We start from the raw sequence: 18,035 nt of genomic DNA on the forward strand, positions 1-18,035 counted from the left end.
TATGTCGAGGGAAAGAGCTAAACTGTAAGGAACCAGCGCTGTCCGAAAGGGTCTGCGGGGTTTGAGTATACGACTAAAATATGCCAATGGTCATCGGCATGTTTCTGGAAAAACAAACACACTCATCGGGCCTGGGCTTGACTGGCAGAGCCTGACAGGCGGCAGATGGAAAAATACAAACGCGTATATATCCGCATGGATACAACGAGTTACATGTATTTATCATGAAAATGATAGATTGTCATGCACCGGAGTGTTGCACCAAATCTACAAAGGCGCAACGAATTTCTCAGTAAGAAAGTTTCGCAGTTGAAGAAAAATTCGTGTTGCATGGTCCGGGGTTCGAAGCCGGGTGGAAACGCCTTTCCGGGGCGGTCGCTCTACCATCTTTGCTAACGAGGTGGCGAGCAGCGCGAGGACGAATGAGTCGATTCTCGAGTTTGCTTCGATCGACGAAGAGCCGTGACTCGATCGCGGCTAACTTGGGATGAACCGAGATCGGTCATGATGAGCTCACATGTGTTTGCCCACTATACTTGCGCCGCCAACAAGTGTGCGCGATGGCTGAAGGGAGAGATTGAGAATGACGTCGTTGATGGCCCATACGTGTTCTGTACACTTTTAACTTACTCTTCGATGATGAAAGAGAATAGCATATCTAAATGGTGTCTCGAGGCATATTTGCTATACCTGTCGATCACTAAAAACTTCACATGCGGGGTTGTCATCATCAACAATCGGAGTTGTCATCAAAGCGTGGCTATCAAGGGTGTCGGGCGTCGGTCTTCCCAGATGACGTCACAGTCGGAGGTCGGCGCGTGGGCCATCCGTTATCTAAGCGGCGTTGTTGTTCCACATCGCCGCCTTTGAAACAAGTTCTGTTAAGGTTCGTTGCGTAACTACCCCGCCTTCGTCATTCACCCACGTGTTACGGAAGAGGAAAGCTCTTCTCCGCGGGAGCGGCAGAAAAAGAATCGCCCGGTGGGCGCTCGCCTCCGCATCGCTTGCTCCCGTTACCGCTGGCCCGCCGGCCGTTGCTGCGCGACGGCGTTCATTCTGGAAATATGCTGCTCGGCCGACGACGACGAGAGCGCTTATGCGACGTCGTCGTCTTCCCCCCATCGCGCCCTCCTAAATATAGCGCGAACGGCAGCGAGAAGACCCGGCAACCAGCGGAGGACGAGAGCGGCTATGTAGCGCAGCGCCGGCAACGCTGAATGGGCTGAAGCAACAACGGCCTCGCCGAACGGCGGTCGAACTGCTGCCGCCTCGCTGACGTCGACAGCACGCTCGTCGTTCGGCCACCGTGCACTACGGCTTTTCCCCGTGCCTCATCTACTTAGTCCCTGATACGACTTTCCGCAAATCTCGCCTTTGGCTCGCTAAATCGCCGCAGGGTCGTGAAAGGACGAGATCGCGCGCGCCGGCCAATAACAAGACCGGGTTGCAAGGGCGTTTGCAACGTAGACATGCGCCGTCGTCTGTCATCGAAAAGAGTTAGCAGACGACACTGGAAAGCGGGAAAGTCACCACAAGATTTCTGGACGTCTGTCCATAGTGTTCCAACAAACCCACATTACAACATATACCACATGGGAGTGCCTGGAAAAGCCTTCACATATTACTAGCCCATGCATAACATCACAACCACTCATGTTAAATAGGCAGTGGGAGGCATGGCTTGCGGACGAGGGAAAGGAGAGCCAAGTGGCTCTCCTTTCCCTCGTCGGGAAGGGTTATGGGGTTGCAGGACAGGAAGAAAGGGTAACTGAAAGGATAGAGGAGATTATGAGATTGCTCACCATTAGTTCACGTGTTTCGCACAGCACATATTGTGGCACGGCCCCGCACTCCGTCACCGAAGTCACTGTAGAGTAGAGGATTGCATACGAACTTACCCTAGTGGAGCTCACTTAGCGCCGACAGCATAAAAGTTGTAGGTAATTTATTTTTGCCCAACACCAATTTTCTGTTCGGTATAGTCGGGCAGAGAAGTTTGAGGACCTCGCCGACGTTGATATGACTTTGTTAATAGAGATCTTTAGATTAGGAAACGCTAGAACTATGGGCCACGGTACTGCGCATGCGTAGTGTCGTGGCCCCTAGTTTTTGCGTACGCAAGCCGCTTGTCTCCCCTTGCGCGCACCCTGGACCCTATTATGTAAGGTCTCTTTCCCACCTATTCTGTTCGTTTCTTGTCGCCCATCGCAACGAGTGACCAGTCATAATTCGCACAGACGTGACGCCCTGACCAAGGACCAAAAGAATGGAAGATGAAAAGAATCGTTACATATGACGGCCCCCTGAAATTGAGATACCGAGCTTTGAGGCTGCGAATACCGTATGTACATTGCCGTGCCAGACCCCTGAAACGTGGAATTCGCACAAGCGTGAAGCAGCTCGCGTATGGATGACCGTATACATACCTTTTACCGCCGGACATTGCGCGTGAATTTCTCTTGCTGGCCCTGGACTTTGGCCATTTTTCAAGGGCTATCCGTGCCGGCAACTTCTGGCGCTGTCGGTCAGTCTCTCGCGACAACAGTGGTCAAGGGCGCGCGCAGGCAGAAAATAGCCCCACGGTGCTTGATCGACGGCCGATACTGTTTTCTGCACCACCTGCGCACGCGCGTATGGCCGCTTCTTTAAATGCACTCTTGTAAGTTGTAACCTACCGAGACACATTCCCAGGCCGGGATAATGTAACGATTCTATTACAGCGCAATTGCTTTTCGCGTTTCGACAATTTATTTATGTGCACTTTATGTACTCAAAAGTATTAAGATTCCCATTGAAGTATACTCGCGGGTACGGTATACCCGATACGGGCGTGGCTAAGGAACACCTGGTTGACCAGTGAATCTTACATATCTGTTTTCAGAGTAAAGACGAAATGAACTGGAAACTTAGACAGACCCATGACACCATGGAGCTGTGGGATAATTCTAGATTTTATTTGGACCGCTCAGCGCAGAGGTCATGCAACAGATTCTCATGGAGCGAACATTGATGTCGCTAAAGCGCACTTTGCTACATGCGGACCACATGCTGTCTCCCTAAAGAAGAGTCCCGTTGTCGAAACATTGGCTCTAATCTGATACATATCCTGTAATAATCCTGTCCTGTTTGGCTTGGCACATGTTTGTATGTAAAGTTCGAGTACAGTCGTTCTGAGTAGTCGTTGCTTGAGCGCAGTTTCAGTGTTCCCTCCGGGATCACTTCCTTGGTGTACTACTCCTACTCAGAATTGGAATAGCTCGGTGCTTTGTTAACTTTCATAATCCACGACCAACCAGGAGGAGGAGAAAAAAAAAACTTTATTAAACCTTTCAGACAGTAGATCTGAAGGCCTTGGCCTCTAGGTGGCCTTGGTTGAGGCGACCTGCAGAGCCCAGGTCGTGAGATTTTCTTGGACGGTCCTGTCTTCTGACCTTAAGAGGGCCTCCCAGGCTTCCTCCGAGGGAGCTGGCAGTCCATCCAACTTCGTTGCATGTCGCAGCAAGTATTCATATGCTATAGATGACATTTCACGCGTCGTGCAGAGACAGCGGGTTCTGCCGCTTTCATTCCCTTTACGATGAATAGTGGTGCAAGACTAAAGACACAGCGGAGCCGATCGTTTCCTAGCTGGTCATGACTATACGAAGTGTATAAGCATTTCCTCGTGGTCCGTGGCACCGGGGAACGCCTCGCGAAGCACTTGCAGTCCGAAAACACGTAGGGGAAGTGGGGCGAAAGCTATGCACAGTGTACGGTCGGCCCGCAGCAGGTGACATGCCGGGATGACGTCACGGCGCATGCGCAGTAGCGCGCAGCTGGTGGGAGCTCGGCCGAGCCGCCGCCAGAGGCGCGTGCTGCAGTCACGCACACCGCGAGTAGAGTGTACTAGAATATGGTCCATTGTCTAGTACACTCTACCGCGAGCGTTCGGCAGCACCGCTGCGCGTTGCCTCGTTGGTGCTGCTACAATTTGTTTCTCTCGCTCTAATTTCTCTCTCTCTCTCTCGAGCATAGCGCGCGACGCGCGCACTCTCTCGCTCTCATTTTCTTTTCTCCCGAGAGGTGGTTGCTAGGCAACGCAGTGGCAGGCGGCACACATTACGACCGGCTTAAACAGCTCCGCTGTTAATATGCAGGTCTACCGCTCCTACAAACAGTTAGACTTGAAGAAATGAATCGTACCCACGTGCGTTCCCTGGATTCAGCGTTTGTTGGCTTTGTATGGTGGTTACTGTATTCCGCGCGTGCCATGTGTATGGTTGGAGAGGGTGCAGTCAGGAGATGCTCGCGTAAGCAAGCGATTCTATGCCAGGCGGGATCGGGGAAGTCAAAAGACTAGCTGCGTTTGCCTGCCCGTGCCGCGTCAACGTTTTCTGTAGACGAGTAAGAGGATTTTGCGGGAGGGGAAATAAATAAATATATTTATATATGGATCGGATGATCCAATTTTGCGGTGGCATCGTTGCCACCCGTAAGCTTCCGCGTCTTTTTATATGCCTTTTCTTTTTTTGTCGTCTCCTTGATGATACCGGTGCCTGGAACGCTCGTGTGCGTTGGCGCGGCAGGGATCAAGTTGTCGTCTGTTTTTCAAATTTGTCGTCTGCTTTTTGTTATCCTGCCGCCTGCTTAGTACTGAAAATGGTAGACTGGGGTGCTGTGCTGTGCACGGTTGGGGTTCGCGTATTCTGTTGAGGGGATTGACGTGCCCCAATGATGGTGCGGCTTCGCTTTGCAAGTTTTCTCGCTCTTCGCCACTTTTGCAGACGACGCAAGACGACTAATAACTCCGTTCCCAAACCCTCCGTCGCCGTATAACCACGGTTAAACTCGGGGAACGTATAAGGTTAATACGCGAGTACTTTGTGAAGGAAATAACGTAGTAGGGGCCGCAACTTCGTTAGCGCGTGCCACCGGAGAGTTTACGCGTGGTAACTTTACCCAACTATCGATCCTGCTGTGCTTCTGGTTCACCTTTGACGCAGTGGCATGTCGTCATGGCGACGCATTTATTTCGCGCCGCAGAAGACGAAGGAAAATATGTATATGGAGAGAGAGAGAGAGAGAGAGAGAGAGAGAGAAGTGAAGGCAGAGTGGTTAAAAATAAATGGATGAACTGAAGAAGGCCGCGTGAGTTTATTTCCATATTTCCGTCTTCCGTCATTTCCGTCTCATTTGTACTCGTCCTTTCGATTCAGCGTTACATTACTTCATATAGCGACGCCAGCGGAGAGGTCTGCAGTCATTCAAACACAGTCGTGCATCGGTGCACCGTTACGATATAGCAGGCCACGGCTCAGTAATGCATACATCATCATCATCAGCCTATTTTTATGTCCACTGCAGGACGAAGGCCTCTCCCTGCGATCACCAATGACCCCTGTCTTGCGCTAGCCGATTTCAACTTGAGCCTCCAAATTTCCTAATTACATCACTCCACCAAGTTTTCTGCAGTCCTCTACTGCGCTTCCCTTCTCTTGGTATCCATTCTGTAACCCTAATGGTCCACCGGTTATATCCATCCTACGCATTACATGGCCTACCCAGCTCCACTTTTTCCGCTTAATATCAACTAGAATATCGGCTATTCCCGTTTCTTCTCTGATCCACACCGCTCTCTTCCTGTCTCTTAACGTTAGGCCTAACATTTTTCGTTCCATCGCTCTTTTAGCGGTCCTTAATAAGTCATAAGGCATCGCTACAAAATCGCGGCCCAGGCCTATACCTGTATTCACACCGGCAAGCGCGACTTGCCGGTCGCCACGTTGAAAACAGCTGCTCGCTCCACCTCGCCTTCTCCTGTGCCGCGTATTGGTCCAGCAGCTTTGCGACTCCCGACGCAGAGCTGAAAAATCGAGCAGCGAGCGACCGGCCGGAAACGTTCGCTTTTCGACCAATGCGACCATTTGCGACGAACTTGGTCGCGCGATCTCTGCGACTCGCCGGTGTGGCTCCGTCCAGTGATGTCGACTTTACGCCTGACGAAGAATATGTGAAATGTGAAAACGCGCACCTTTAAAAAAAAAAAAAAAGAAAAAAAAGATTCCGTGCCTATAGTGTGCAGGCGTGCGCGTCACGTGACGTGTTGTCATCTAGGAAGACCGACACTCCCATTACAATCCGTTGGAATGGAAACGGCAAACACGTGCAGCTGAGGCCCGTTATGCGTTGACGTCGAGCGTTCTCTAGGACCAGCGCGAGAGCTGAGTAGTGCTAGAGTTACTATATGTGGCTCCCGCAGGAGCTCCCTTGCGGGAGCCATATACCATAACTCTAAGTAGTGCGGTGTAATAGCGCCCTCGATTGAGAGAAAGAGGTGTATCGAACGCGTTGTGCGACACGGAGTGATAGTTCACCCAAGCTGGCCACCTTCCTTTATCGACTTTAGCGGCTACTTTGAACCATGCGTCGAAATCACATTTCGTTGACCAAGCGACACCTGTGTCATTCAACCTTTAAGCGTAAACTGTATGTACCGCTCTGGGGTGAGAAAACTTGATTTAAGATGAAGCTTTATCTCGGGCCCAAGTCCCATGCAGCCTATTCAAATACATGTAAAACGCAGAAACGCTGTTCTGAGTTAACCACTGGCCCGAACTTAATTAAATGTGTTGCATTTGAGAGAGAAGGTTAAATTCTAGTGACTGTTGGAAGCGGAATTTTGATTTAGCGCCCGAATGTTTTAGAAAGAACTTTCAAAAATTGGTAAGTTTAAAAAAAAATGGTACCACTAAGTTTGCGAATTCGTATACTCTGCGCTAAGAATAGATATCGCAGTTCTGTAAACTGCGTCCGTGAGAGCGCTAGAGCGGACAAACTTGATGTATCAATTTACATTTTACGTGAATTTGTTACATTGTTTACAAGGGTTCTGCAGAAATTCTACTCACATATTAGTGGCCTATTTGAAAGCCTTGTATAATACATACATTTTGTCCGAGTTAGATGTACTATTAGATGCAATTTACAAAATTGTCATATCGTATTCCATTGCCGAGTTACAGCGTTGTAAACTGCATAGTTTCGTTTTCTAAAAATGAGCAATTTTCAACAATATTTGACCGCCCAAAAAAAAAAAAATCGCTACCAAGAGTCATTAGATGTTAACTTTTTCTTTTAAATGTAACAAATCTCATCAAATTTGATACAGTGGCGGCCGAGAAAAACGATTTATCCTTTCCCGTGTATTTAGATAGTAGGCCCCCGACCTAAAGCTTTCCTTTAAGTAGAAGTCGGTGCCATATCTGGGTTCTGTTTTTCCGGTAATGTATATAATTAATCAGAACGGTGTGTTGCGTGACTTCTGGTCGCTATAGTGTTCGTTGCTGAGAATACTGCTCGTACGGAACGACGTATATTTGAAAGCTTTTCATGCATTAAGTCATTAATCCTTGCCAAATCTTTGTTGTAATTACGGTGTTTCCGTTCGATCTTTAGATTCGCATAGTTGCGTGTTCACTCCCTCCTCCTCCTCTGATGATGATAATATAAACATTCCCTTTGGAACGGGCAAGTGCACGTGCCACCAGGCTCGTATTTTAAAGCTTTCTGCCCTCTAGCGCAGAGCTTTTTCGGTTTGTTTACGTTCTAAACGTAGAGGCTTAACCCTAATTATCCCGTGCGCAAAGTTTAGACGATTCGCTGTGAGCCGCAACTCTCTATACGACTTTCATTTTTCAGTGCATTGCGGTAAGAGACTTTATGTACCCGAGGTGGAGAATCAACACAGGCTGGCTAGACGCTTCCTAATCAATTTTGCGACGCGCTATATAGCGCGGTGGAGGATGCTCGTAGACCTGTTTCGCTCTGTGTATGTCTGAGGGAACAGCTTAACATAAGTTTTTTTTTCTTTTTTTTTTCGTGCTACTATTCAAGCCTGCGTGGCGTCTGATTGGATCGCGCGACAGAGTATGGCGCATCGAGAAGTCGAGGGGAAAGGGGGTGGCGAAGTATATATAAAATTAAAGACAGACAGATACTGAGAGGAATCAGGTAGACGCTGGAGCCTGAGCGACGTGGGAAGCGTGTCGCCATAAGGAACAAAAAATAGGAGAGAGGGAAACGTGAGGGAGAAGGGGATGTTCGGCGGCGAAGTATAGAGCGCGGGAAAGAGGGGGAGGGAGTGAATCTAGACTTCGAGCGAAACTCCATACTTCTGGTCTGGCTAAATCGCTGCAGCGCGGTGAACGCCGATGAAGCGTGTTGATCAGGCGATCCGTTGCTGCTGCTGCGCGGGAAAATGTAGTGCAGAGTTTCGCGAGCACTATAGCGCCGCTCCTTGGACGCGGACTCAAGAATTACAGAGGCATCGTTGTCTCGCCTGTTGGTGCACAATCTATTAGGATAACATAATAACTTGGTCAGGTTTCCGGAATGGACTGAACTTAGAGCGAACACCTCAGCATACTACTCAGGCGTGCTCCTAAAGTTTAACGAATTCTATAGGACTGCACGTTAGTGGGCAATTACGGTTCCTTTTCGTTGAGCGCTGCGAGAGAGTTGAGGTTGCGTTATTTCTGCAAACCGGGTTACAGTCGTGTAGGAAGGAAACGCGAACAAGTTAGGCCTAACCGAGCGCGTTCGTTTCCGCTTTCGCCGCTTTTAGTTCGCCGTCGCCATGATTTCGGCTGCTACAATTGGTTTATGACATACTGCCACCTTTGACGACCTCATACGTGTCACTGGCAAAACTGTACTTTAAGGTTTCTCAGAAACGATGGTTCTACTCGATACTTTCAATATCGCGTTTCGTTTATGCACTACAGTAATCTCGCGTACACGTGCCCTCGTTGACGTTGCAGGCTGATGATATATGCGTAGTTTCTCAAATGCTTATAGGGTTGCGACGTTGGCCTCTTGGCGCGTTCTGCTGAGACGGCACTGCAGCCTAGCGCACACAAAACCGTTGCGCGATAGAAACACGAGCGTGTTTCACTTGTGCCCTGGGTTTCTTGTGCGTTGACGACGAAATGCTGCAGCCTCTTCGACGCTGCACGCATCTAGAGAGGCGGCGTTTATGGCAACCAACGCACTCTCTCGCGTCGCGGACGGACGACATCGATTTTTCGCCCTTCCCGCTTTTCACCATCGTAGGATGCCCCCCCCCCCTCCCCGCCCTCTCTCTCTTCACCTTCTAGCGCTCTCCTTTGTCACCTAAGCGCCTGCAGCGCCATCTCGGAAACAGCGATAGGTCGCGTGAAGGCGGCTGCTGGCGGTGGGGTCACGCTGGAGTCTGCTGTAGTTTCATTTTTTTTAACTTTTTTTTTGTCTCCCTTTTTTTGTGATTTTTTTCCAACCTGTATTGCTGATCTAGGCGAGCCAAAAACTAAGGGGTTAAAGTGGGAGTGGTGGTTGGGCAGTTTCCTTTTTTTTTTATCCTTCCTCTATAATCTTAAATGCCACCTTTTACAGCCGCCTCGTGACCTAGCGTTAAAAAAAGTAAGAATGTATTGAAATAAACAGTTGGATTGACGTTGGCGCCAATAGTGCTTTGGAAGCAAGCAGACCCCCCCCCCCCCCCCTTTTTTTTTTTTTTTTTTTAATGCCCGAATGATCGTGTCTGTATGAGTAGGAGCAGTAAGATTTGACAATGAAAAACATTGCAAAACTATTCTGCCCATTTCCGGGTGCACTGTGTTACTGTTAAAAATGGTGTGGGCATTTCTTAGTCACTTCTTCGTTGGCTGCACACATTAATCGTCACGTTGGCTGCTTCGTCTTCGTCGCTTGTGGGGACTCATCTGGAGATTGATCTGTGCCTTGAGTGTGATCGGTTCGCTGCGTCTTCGGGACGTATTAAAGGTCTTGTTAATGCTACGTCACAATGGTAACAATAAACGTACACTATTTAGGGTGTAAGTCTACGCCTGAACGGTATTCTCGTCACCGCTGTGTTCATTTAGCCAAAGCGTAACTCCTTACGCCAGTGGCTATGGTGTTCCTACGCTGAGCACGAGGTGCGTGGGTTCGAGCTTGGCCGCCATAATTTGATGGGTCGAAATGCAGTAACACTCGTCCGTTGAGATTTACATGCGCGCTAAAAAAACTCCAGGCTGTAAAAATTTATCCGGTTAATTAAAACTGCTGATGTAACACTTTTATTTGGACAGCGTATGCCGTAATGTCGATTACGATGGCAGCACATGTTGTGCTACAGATAAATGGGCAAAGTGCCCACGCATCAAGGACAGACACATTGTGCGCACACGTACCGTCAACCGCAAATGTTTAAGGGAAGCAGGATCTCCCAAGAAGCTGAATTCTCGCGAAACGTGGTCGCACAGCCTCAAATGATATGTTCCAGCATGTAGTATAGCCTTCGCCACCTACACAATGATTCATTACACTAGAAGTATCATGCCTTAACAGTGCAGTAATTCATATTTGCAGGGCAAACCGCATACCGTAAACTTTTGCGGTCGACTGTAGGTCATGCGCGCACGCACGTGTGTGGAAGTGCAGCATACACCCTCATTCTTCTAGGCCCTCCGCCAAGCGCAAGTGTCTTATTAAACTAATTTAATTTTTCAAAATAAATTGCGTCAGATAATTCGTAAAGTATGACTTCGAATTCGCCTGTGTATAGCACGAGCTAGGCGTAACCTACGTCGTTGTGTTGTGTCACTCTGTGGGAAACGCGGCCGCCGTTATCGGTATTTATCGGGGGTCACGAGACAAGCCGCGATTACGCCCCGTTGTGTGTTGCGCCTTGCGACGTGTTTGCCCGCGTCGTCACAGTACGAGGGATAAGACACCGGCAGATAACACGCGCTCGGTCGCGTCGGGCAGCCCTTGGCGGCTGACGGACGACCGCTGTCACCGGTCGGCCTCTGACAGGTGCCGGAACGAACCGTGACACTGACCTTTTTGCCTTTGACCTTTACGCCCAGAAGCGCACTCTCATTGCTACACACACGGGCACTGAAGAAAAACCGCCAAAAACCGTCGCCGCTTCCGGGTTGATTCGACCGCCCTTTGAGTTCCGTAAGCTAGCGGTAGGTTGGGCAGCACCGTTCACTGTTCAGATGGCGCTACGGCATTTCATGTTTCGCCCCAGTATTGCCGACGCCGGCCGCTGGAGAGGCGATGAAAATGATACGCCATTCCGAACGACAACGGCTTCCTTATTGTCGCCCGTTTGAGAGGTATGCCCTGCGCTTTGACGATATCAAGCTCACAATTGTTCCCGCTGCTCATATCGATTGCGAACGCAATCGATATCATATGCAGAGCATGCGCACTTTGATATTTTCACAACTCGGACAGTCTTCTTTCGTGATAAGCGATCGAAAGTATCACGGTGAATGTATACAGCGTCTCTCCAGTTTTGCTGGTTTTGACACTGGCCGTCCCAAAGCTTCACTTGTAGTGGCGCATAGATCGCGCGCAAACTGCAATGCACGGTGCCTATAGCGTCGTGACAAGCCTGAATACAACGCAAATAGGAGACGGTGAATGAGCAAAAAACATGGCGCCGATTTAGTACAATTGTGTTGTTTGTTTTACTTTTTGAGTATGTTACTTGGTACAAGAGAAAAAGGACATCATAACCAAGGTAATTGAACAATAACATTGTAAAAGAATGGTAGCATGCCATTGCAGGGTTTAAGCAGACACTCATCGCTCGTGCATCTTTTCTGATTGTCATTTCAGACCTAGTAAAACATTGCAGACACCTTGATATGTTTTTATTGAACTTTAACATGGAGAGATTGGCAGCGAATGCAAAAGATTTCTGTACTGCAACTGTTGCACACTCTCCTTCGCAGCGTGCATTTTTTTTTTGTGCTTCATGTAATAAGATGAGTATTTAATTTTATTATTTAGCATTGCTTACGTTGCCGGGTGTTGCTTCCCTGTTTCATCCACAGTAAGCCCATCTGCACATTTTCTGGGGTGTCACCGCTCAAAACGTGTCAATTTCACTGCGATGGAAGGGTGACGCCTCTTGATACGGCTACTTTGAACATCATGTATTTCCCATAGTTGTGACAGATAATGCCACTGTGCCGCTATGTAGGAATTGGACCCACTGTATAAAATTTGCATGAAATTTCAGTACGAATGAACCAAAGAGTCATGTGTGCCTGGTGCTCCCATTTATGCAGTATTCAGTATGTGCAGCGGTATTATGTGTACATCAGTACTACACATGCCATGGAACTATATGTGCAGCAAAGTTCGCTCATGGATCTTTCTCCTTCTGTGTACAGGAATTGGAAGACGCACTTCTCAATCCCGAGAGCCTGGTTGTTCCTGACATTTGTGCTCGGCTGCTCAGGTTCATTACCCGGCAGTCATCTGTTTTGTGAGTTCACCCTCGGAATCCATGGTTACTCATACTGCTCTGTAGAACCTACTCTGTTCTGTGTATGCAGATGCGTGTTCTCTACCGTGCAGCACAGGCAATTTTTCTTCAGTGGTTCTTGCATGAAAGTATGCCAGCTATACTGTATATTATTCTCTTTAGAGAGAGAGAACTTTATTGTCGCTCACTGGATTACTGAGCATGTGGCCTCAATCCAGGCCGTCTCTGTCAGCGGGCTAGATGGCATTATCTTTAGAGATGACTTCAAGGATGACTCCGAATTCACAGGTTAACCTTGTGAATTTCACCCTGAAAGGTCCAAGCAGCGAGCACTCCAGCTGCTGTTTATTTCTTATCTCAGCCATTTTTGTTTGTTCCTTAACCTTGCCACTTCACCCATGTCACATTGGAGACATAAATGGCGTTAGCTGCTGACATTAAACATTTAATGCCATTAGATTTGCCTGGTGATACCAATATACCCTTCCCTTGTAAGTGGGACGTAAGTATATAAAGTATGTTTTAAGAAAAACCTTAGGCATCGTTTCAGACGTTGCATGCAGTGACCAGTTCCAATTGATGTTTCATGTTTTTTAACATTGTTGTTATAACTTATGTTTGCATTCTCTTCCTTATTTCAGCATGTCTTTCTTTGTTTTTCTTCCGTTCAATTATTGACGATAATTTAGCAACCTAGCATGAATGATATATGTGGCTCTTGCCTCCCCTGCTTTAGCAGCTTACTAATTGGTGGTGGTGTGCACAGTGACGTGTTGCTGTCGTTAACCTGCTACAATTAATCCATGATGATGCCAAGGTATCGGGCCTACTGCAGTTCAGCTGTATTGATGACCAGATGTAATGACTGGGACTTTGTGTTTCACAAATATCATTAGAATTGAAACACATTTTGTTATAGCTTTGTGTTCTGCAGTCAGACTTGTATGGAATGAATTCAATTTAATTAATTACTTTTAATAAATTACATCCATTGGTAGTTTTGTGATTGATTGATTACTTTTTAATTCAGTCACTTTTTTCGGTAACCTGTTACTTTATTCACGAGACAAGTTGTAACAGGCAACGCAGCTTTGAGCACCTGAATTTGGTGGGAACTAAACACCCGTGGTCATGCCATGCAGCAGCCTCGCAGACGCGCATGTTCATATACAAGCAAATCCGAGTTCTCAGTATTTGTTTCCTCATCTTAACACTCCACCAGATGTTGACTGGTGATTTGAACTGCCGGCTCTGTGGCTCTATAGAGATGACCACATGGAACGTCGATGCCGTGAAATCAGCTGCGGACAATTTTTTCAGCTTTCTCACTGGACCTACCGGAAGCGCTTGCTCTGAATCCAAGCAATGCTGAAGTGCTGCGCTCCATAAAAGACCCAGATGCGAGTATCGCACTATTTAATAACTACAATCTTGTGATCAAGGTAACTTGTGCATTACAATATTGCCCTTCCCTCCAGCAAACACATCAAGCAACTTTTCAGTGTCGTTGCTGCTATCTTGACAATATAACAAGGGAAGATGACTGAAGAAAATTTTTGGGAAAAAAAATATTGCCAGGGAATGTAAACCTGGGAAGGGCTGTTGAGGACACATTGAAGGAGCCAGGCCAGCTTGTTCTGTTTACTGTATTTGTGCGGTATTAATCAAGGTTGGAAGAAAAGTAATGTAAAAATTATCGATTACATTTTAGCAATTGCTCAGTTACTTCCCTCAGGCAGTAATTGGTAAGGGTAATCAATTGCATTTCTAAATGAAAGAATGGTAATTATAATCAGTTACTTTTTTTCTGTGACATGTACAAGTCTGTCAGCAGTGCAATACAAAGTGCGGATTCTTGTTTCTGAACTTACTGAAAGCTGACTGTGCCATTATTTCAAGTGGTAGTACACATTTAGGTCTTGTGCAACGCGCTAAAGCGTAAAGCTAGACTGAGGATCTATGTTCTGAATGTGACAGTGAAATAGAGGAACTAGTTATATTTTAAAGAAATACCAATATGGCAGCTGAGACACTTTTGGGAGCTCTTTGCTTGTTTTCTTTATTATGATTATTTTCTCACACTTTTTGCTTTGCTACCTGCTTATTTTTCCCTCCGGTTCTCGTCCTTATTTCTAATTTCTCCCTAACTTCCAGGTGTGATCCCTAGTGGCCTTCCCTCTTTCCCCAATAGTTCTCCCTGCTGCCTGCTTGTTCCCTACAACATGGCTTGCTCACTAACGCCCAGGGGCAAAGGTTGACGACCGAGCGAACAGCAGCGTTCGCACATCAAAACAAGAAGTACTTACCCACTTTCTTGGCACCATTTTCTATTAATCCGGTAAAGAATTTAATGCAGAGGAACATGGAACCAAGCCACATTTAGTAAAAAACAATACATATTTGTGTGTATGGCTATTCAATTCCAATGTGATATGTAGCTCATTATGAAAACTTCAGTTACTGTTGCAGAACTGAGGCTAAAATATCTGCACTGCTATTTCTCAGCTTTAAGGTGCATTTTGCGGAAGTCTGGCTACATTACTGCAGACGCAAAGATATCGATGGCTGATATTTAATTCTAGCAAGTAGCAGGCAGGCAATCGCTGTTTGTGTGTTTACACAATGGCCATTATGAACAGTATAAATTGGCGACCGTGTAAGTTACATAGGTTGCCCGAGTTAATTGTGAGTAGCACTGCTTTACAAAAAGGTTGCCTTATAACAATGCAAAATTTTCTTAGTTAGCACATTGTGCTGCCAAGAAAATAATTCCAAATTACAGCACCAGTATATGTTAGGACCATATAGTAGGGCTAAAGTTTTTCACTAGTATGAAAGGAATAGTGGTGGTACTGATACTAAAGGACTGTTTACAATGGTGGCCATACGTATGACATGCATTAACCATCAGGAGCACTTGTAGGTAGGGCTCTGCGTTTCTCGAGTTTACTTTTTACGCAAAAATTTGACTTTACCAGAGCATTCTTTTGAGGTGCAAATAAATTCGGAGTTTGTCAGGCTTTTTAGTGTTATTTGCCTTTTAGTTTTGCTGACACCAAAGAAAGCAGTATAGCCTGTAAGGTGCCGCCACATGGACGCCAGGTGAGGCACTTGGCGAGTGTGAATAAAGCGTGCTTTGCCAGTTGTACGTTTATGCACAAGCATCAGGCACGTTTATTTACAGTCAGCATATACAACAGCAGAAGGTTTATGGTTATTACAGTTCATTGTAATGCATAAATGCATATTTACCAATGTTAGAATTGTTTATTATGGCGCACTCTTACTCATTTGCAGAAAGACATTTATGTGACATAAGCCTTCAACTAGGGCTAGTTCTAGAACATCATTCATTGTGCTGTGAAATACCAGTGCAGTAAACTGAATGAGGTCCCGTGATCATAACTGCTCGCATTGAAATTTTGAGTTTTTCGGATAAAATTCACATTAACTTTTTCTTTTACTGATGAGTGTCTTAAAATTTTGTTGACTAAATTAGGAAGTGCAGAACACTACTTTAAGGAAAACAATGTGTTTACTTATTAAATGAGCTAGATTTAAAGAACACCATGTGCTCCCAAATTAAATTTTACTTCGATATTGAATGGCGATACTCAATGACCATGTGTGCCATACACTCTCTGTAAGTTCATTCTGAGTGAGGTATTGCTGAAGATTAGGGTTACGTCAAGGAGTAGAGAGATAAGCGAAAAATGGAAACAGCAGCGGCAAACTTCGCTTATTTCACGCCTCCCGTGAGCAACGAATGGAGAGAGAAAAGCCGCCTGTCGAGGGGAGGGGGCATAGAAGAGGGTGAGGGTCTTGACGCGACACTTGTGACAGCCACCTGCCTGGGCAGCAGCGGCAGCACCCATCGTGTAAGGGGCATTCTGCGATTGAGACCCCACTGCAGCTGTTTTGCCTAACACGGCTGAATGCCTTCACCATTTATGTATTCATGGAGGGGCCCCCTTTCCTTTTCTGGCCCTTTTTTACGCGTGGTTAACCACAGTTGTTGGAACAGGCGCAACTCTTGCGTCGGGTCGCGCGTGCTGCCGTTCCACCGTGCGAAATGGGAGGGAAACCCCCTCGTCATCTGTGGCTGCTGTTATGAGCCGAAAAAAAAAAAAGTTTTTCTGATATTTAGGGAAATGCTTCCTAAAGAAAATGGTTTTAATTATCGGATGAGTTGAGGTTCTTTTAGATTCTAGGATTCTATTTTCTAGATTAGAGTGCTGGTCTTATAAAACGTAGCTGGAACGGTAGAGCAAGGAACGTGGTGAAACCTATTCCCATTGGCAAAGCATAGATAGCGTGTCTAGTACAGACTACGTCGATGCGAGATGTCGTAGCTGTAATGTTTCTCCAGCAAATTGCATTTCTGCAGCTTTTTAGTGGTGTTTTCTATGCTGCCAGGTTTCAAAATCAGGATAAGAAGAAAGAATTGCCCTTTAATTGTTATTCTTAGAAAGAGACACAGAAGTGCGTTCTGACAGTTCTGAGCCAGTCAGATAGCTTCGACCTGTTACGACAAAATATATCACTGGACCCATGTGTAAGCAGTGCAATGTACTGCTTATTACAGTGTCTTTACAGTGTCTTTAAGTTATGTATGACGTAAAAATATGTGCGGCAAGGATTATTACAAGAGTTTGTGGCTTTCAAAGCCTGGTGCTACGTTGCACTAAGGCAACGTAGCAGGTCACTAATGTACTGCAGGTCACTAATCTCCTACAGGCCACTAATGACCTGCAGGAGATTTTTATTGGGCTAATTGGTGCATAGTCGTTACTTTGTCGACAGATGTAGGCACAAACGAGACAAGAAAGGGAGACTTACGACAAGACAAGAAAGGGAGCTGTCTGTCTGTCTTCCTAGCTTTAATTGTGTGTGTGGTATTTGTTCTGATACACATTTTAAAAATCTAAACGTTGGTCTAGGCTATGCTAGATTACCCTTCTGTATATGCATATAGCCTAGTTTTACCATAACCATCTGTATGCTAGGAAGGGTACAAGAATGGAATGCAGATGGTGGCCATACATTGTGGTTCATGAAACTGATGGTTGCTTGTAATGTGTGTGCATGCTGCTTGTAGGTATGGCTGCAGTCTTTTATTTTTGCATCTTGCGTTTTCCTTTTTATTATATATATAAATTTTTTTATGGTGGTGGAAGTTTGGTGTGAATGCTTGTTTTGTTCTTTTATTTGTGAGTAACCTTTAAAGAAATTCAGCCAGTGTTGTAACACAAATTATTTTATAAGCTGAACACTTTGGAAATCTTATTTGTTTAGTTTATACGTTGAAATGATCTTCTGGTAAAACAAAGGCATATTTACAAGATCTCTTTGTGTGTGTGTGTGTGTGTTTTTTTTTTTGCCATGGATCTGTTTGTCTGGGCTGTTTAAGCTTACCAGTATGCCTTTAGGAGGCACTGTGCATTACACTAAACAAACCGAGCTGATGTCGTAGGCATTTTGTTAAAAACAATATCTAAGATTTTTTTTCAGGTGGTCATTTCTTAAACATTCTTATGTCAAGAAAGGCAAGAGTAAATGAACTTATAGGGCTACGTAGCAGTAATTGTAAATGAATTGTAGACAACTACACAACTATACGAAGAATCTCCTTGCTTTATTCATCCTGAATCATCCCTTCAAAAGATTGGTCTTAAACATGCAGACGGTACAAATTTTTTGTCTGGCTTCAGCACTTCGACAGCACTTCGAC

The 18,035-nt window shown here is 46.1% G+C and overlaps 1 protein-coding gene across 5 annotated transcripts in view; it reads left to right on the forward strand.

Moving 5' to 3' along the window:
- The window catches only part of LOC119434064 (collagen alpha-1(I) chain-like), a 135,434-nt gene that overhangs the window by 70,467 nt on the left and 46,932 nt on the right, over window positions 1–18,035 (forward strand). For 4 of the 5 annotated variants that reach the window (XM_037701379.2, XM_049658835.1, XM_049658836.1 and 1 more), the window contains exon 3: window positions 12,210–12,304. In XM_037701379.2, coding sequence (XP_037557307.1) covers window positions 12,210–12,304 — 95 coding nt within the window. Of the gene's footprint in view, window positions 1–12,209; window positions 12,305–14,496; window positions 14,603–18,035 lie in introns of those variants that run through there. The other variant, XM_049658838.1, reaches the window with a different exon arrangement.

The sequence above is a fragment of the Dermacentor silvarum genome, chromosome 11, assembly GCF_013339745.2.
Source record: "Dermacentor silvarum isolate Dsil-2018 chromosome 11, BIME_Dsil_1.4, whole genome shotgun sequence".
NCBI classification, from domain to species: Eukaryota; Metazoa; Arthropoda; class Arachnida; order Ixodida; family Ixodidae; genus Dermacentor; species Dermacentor silvarum.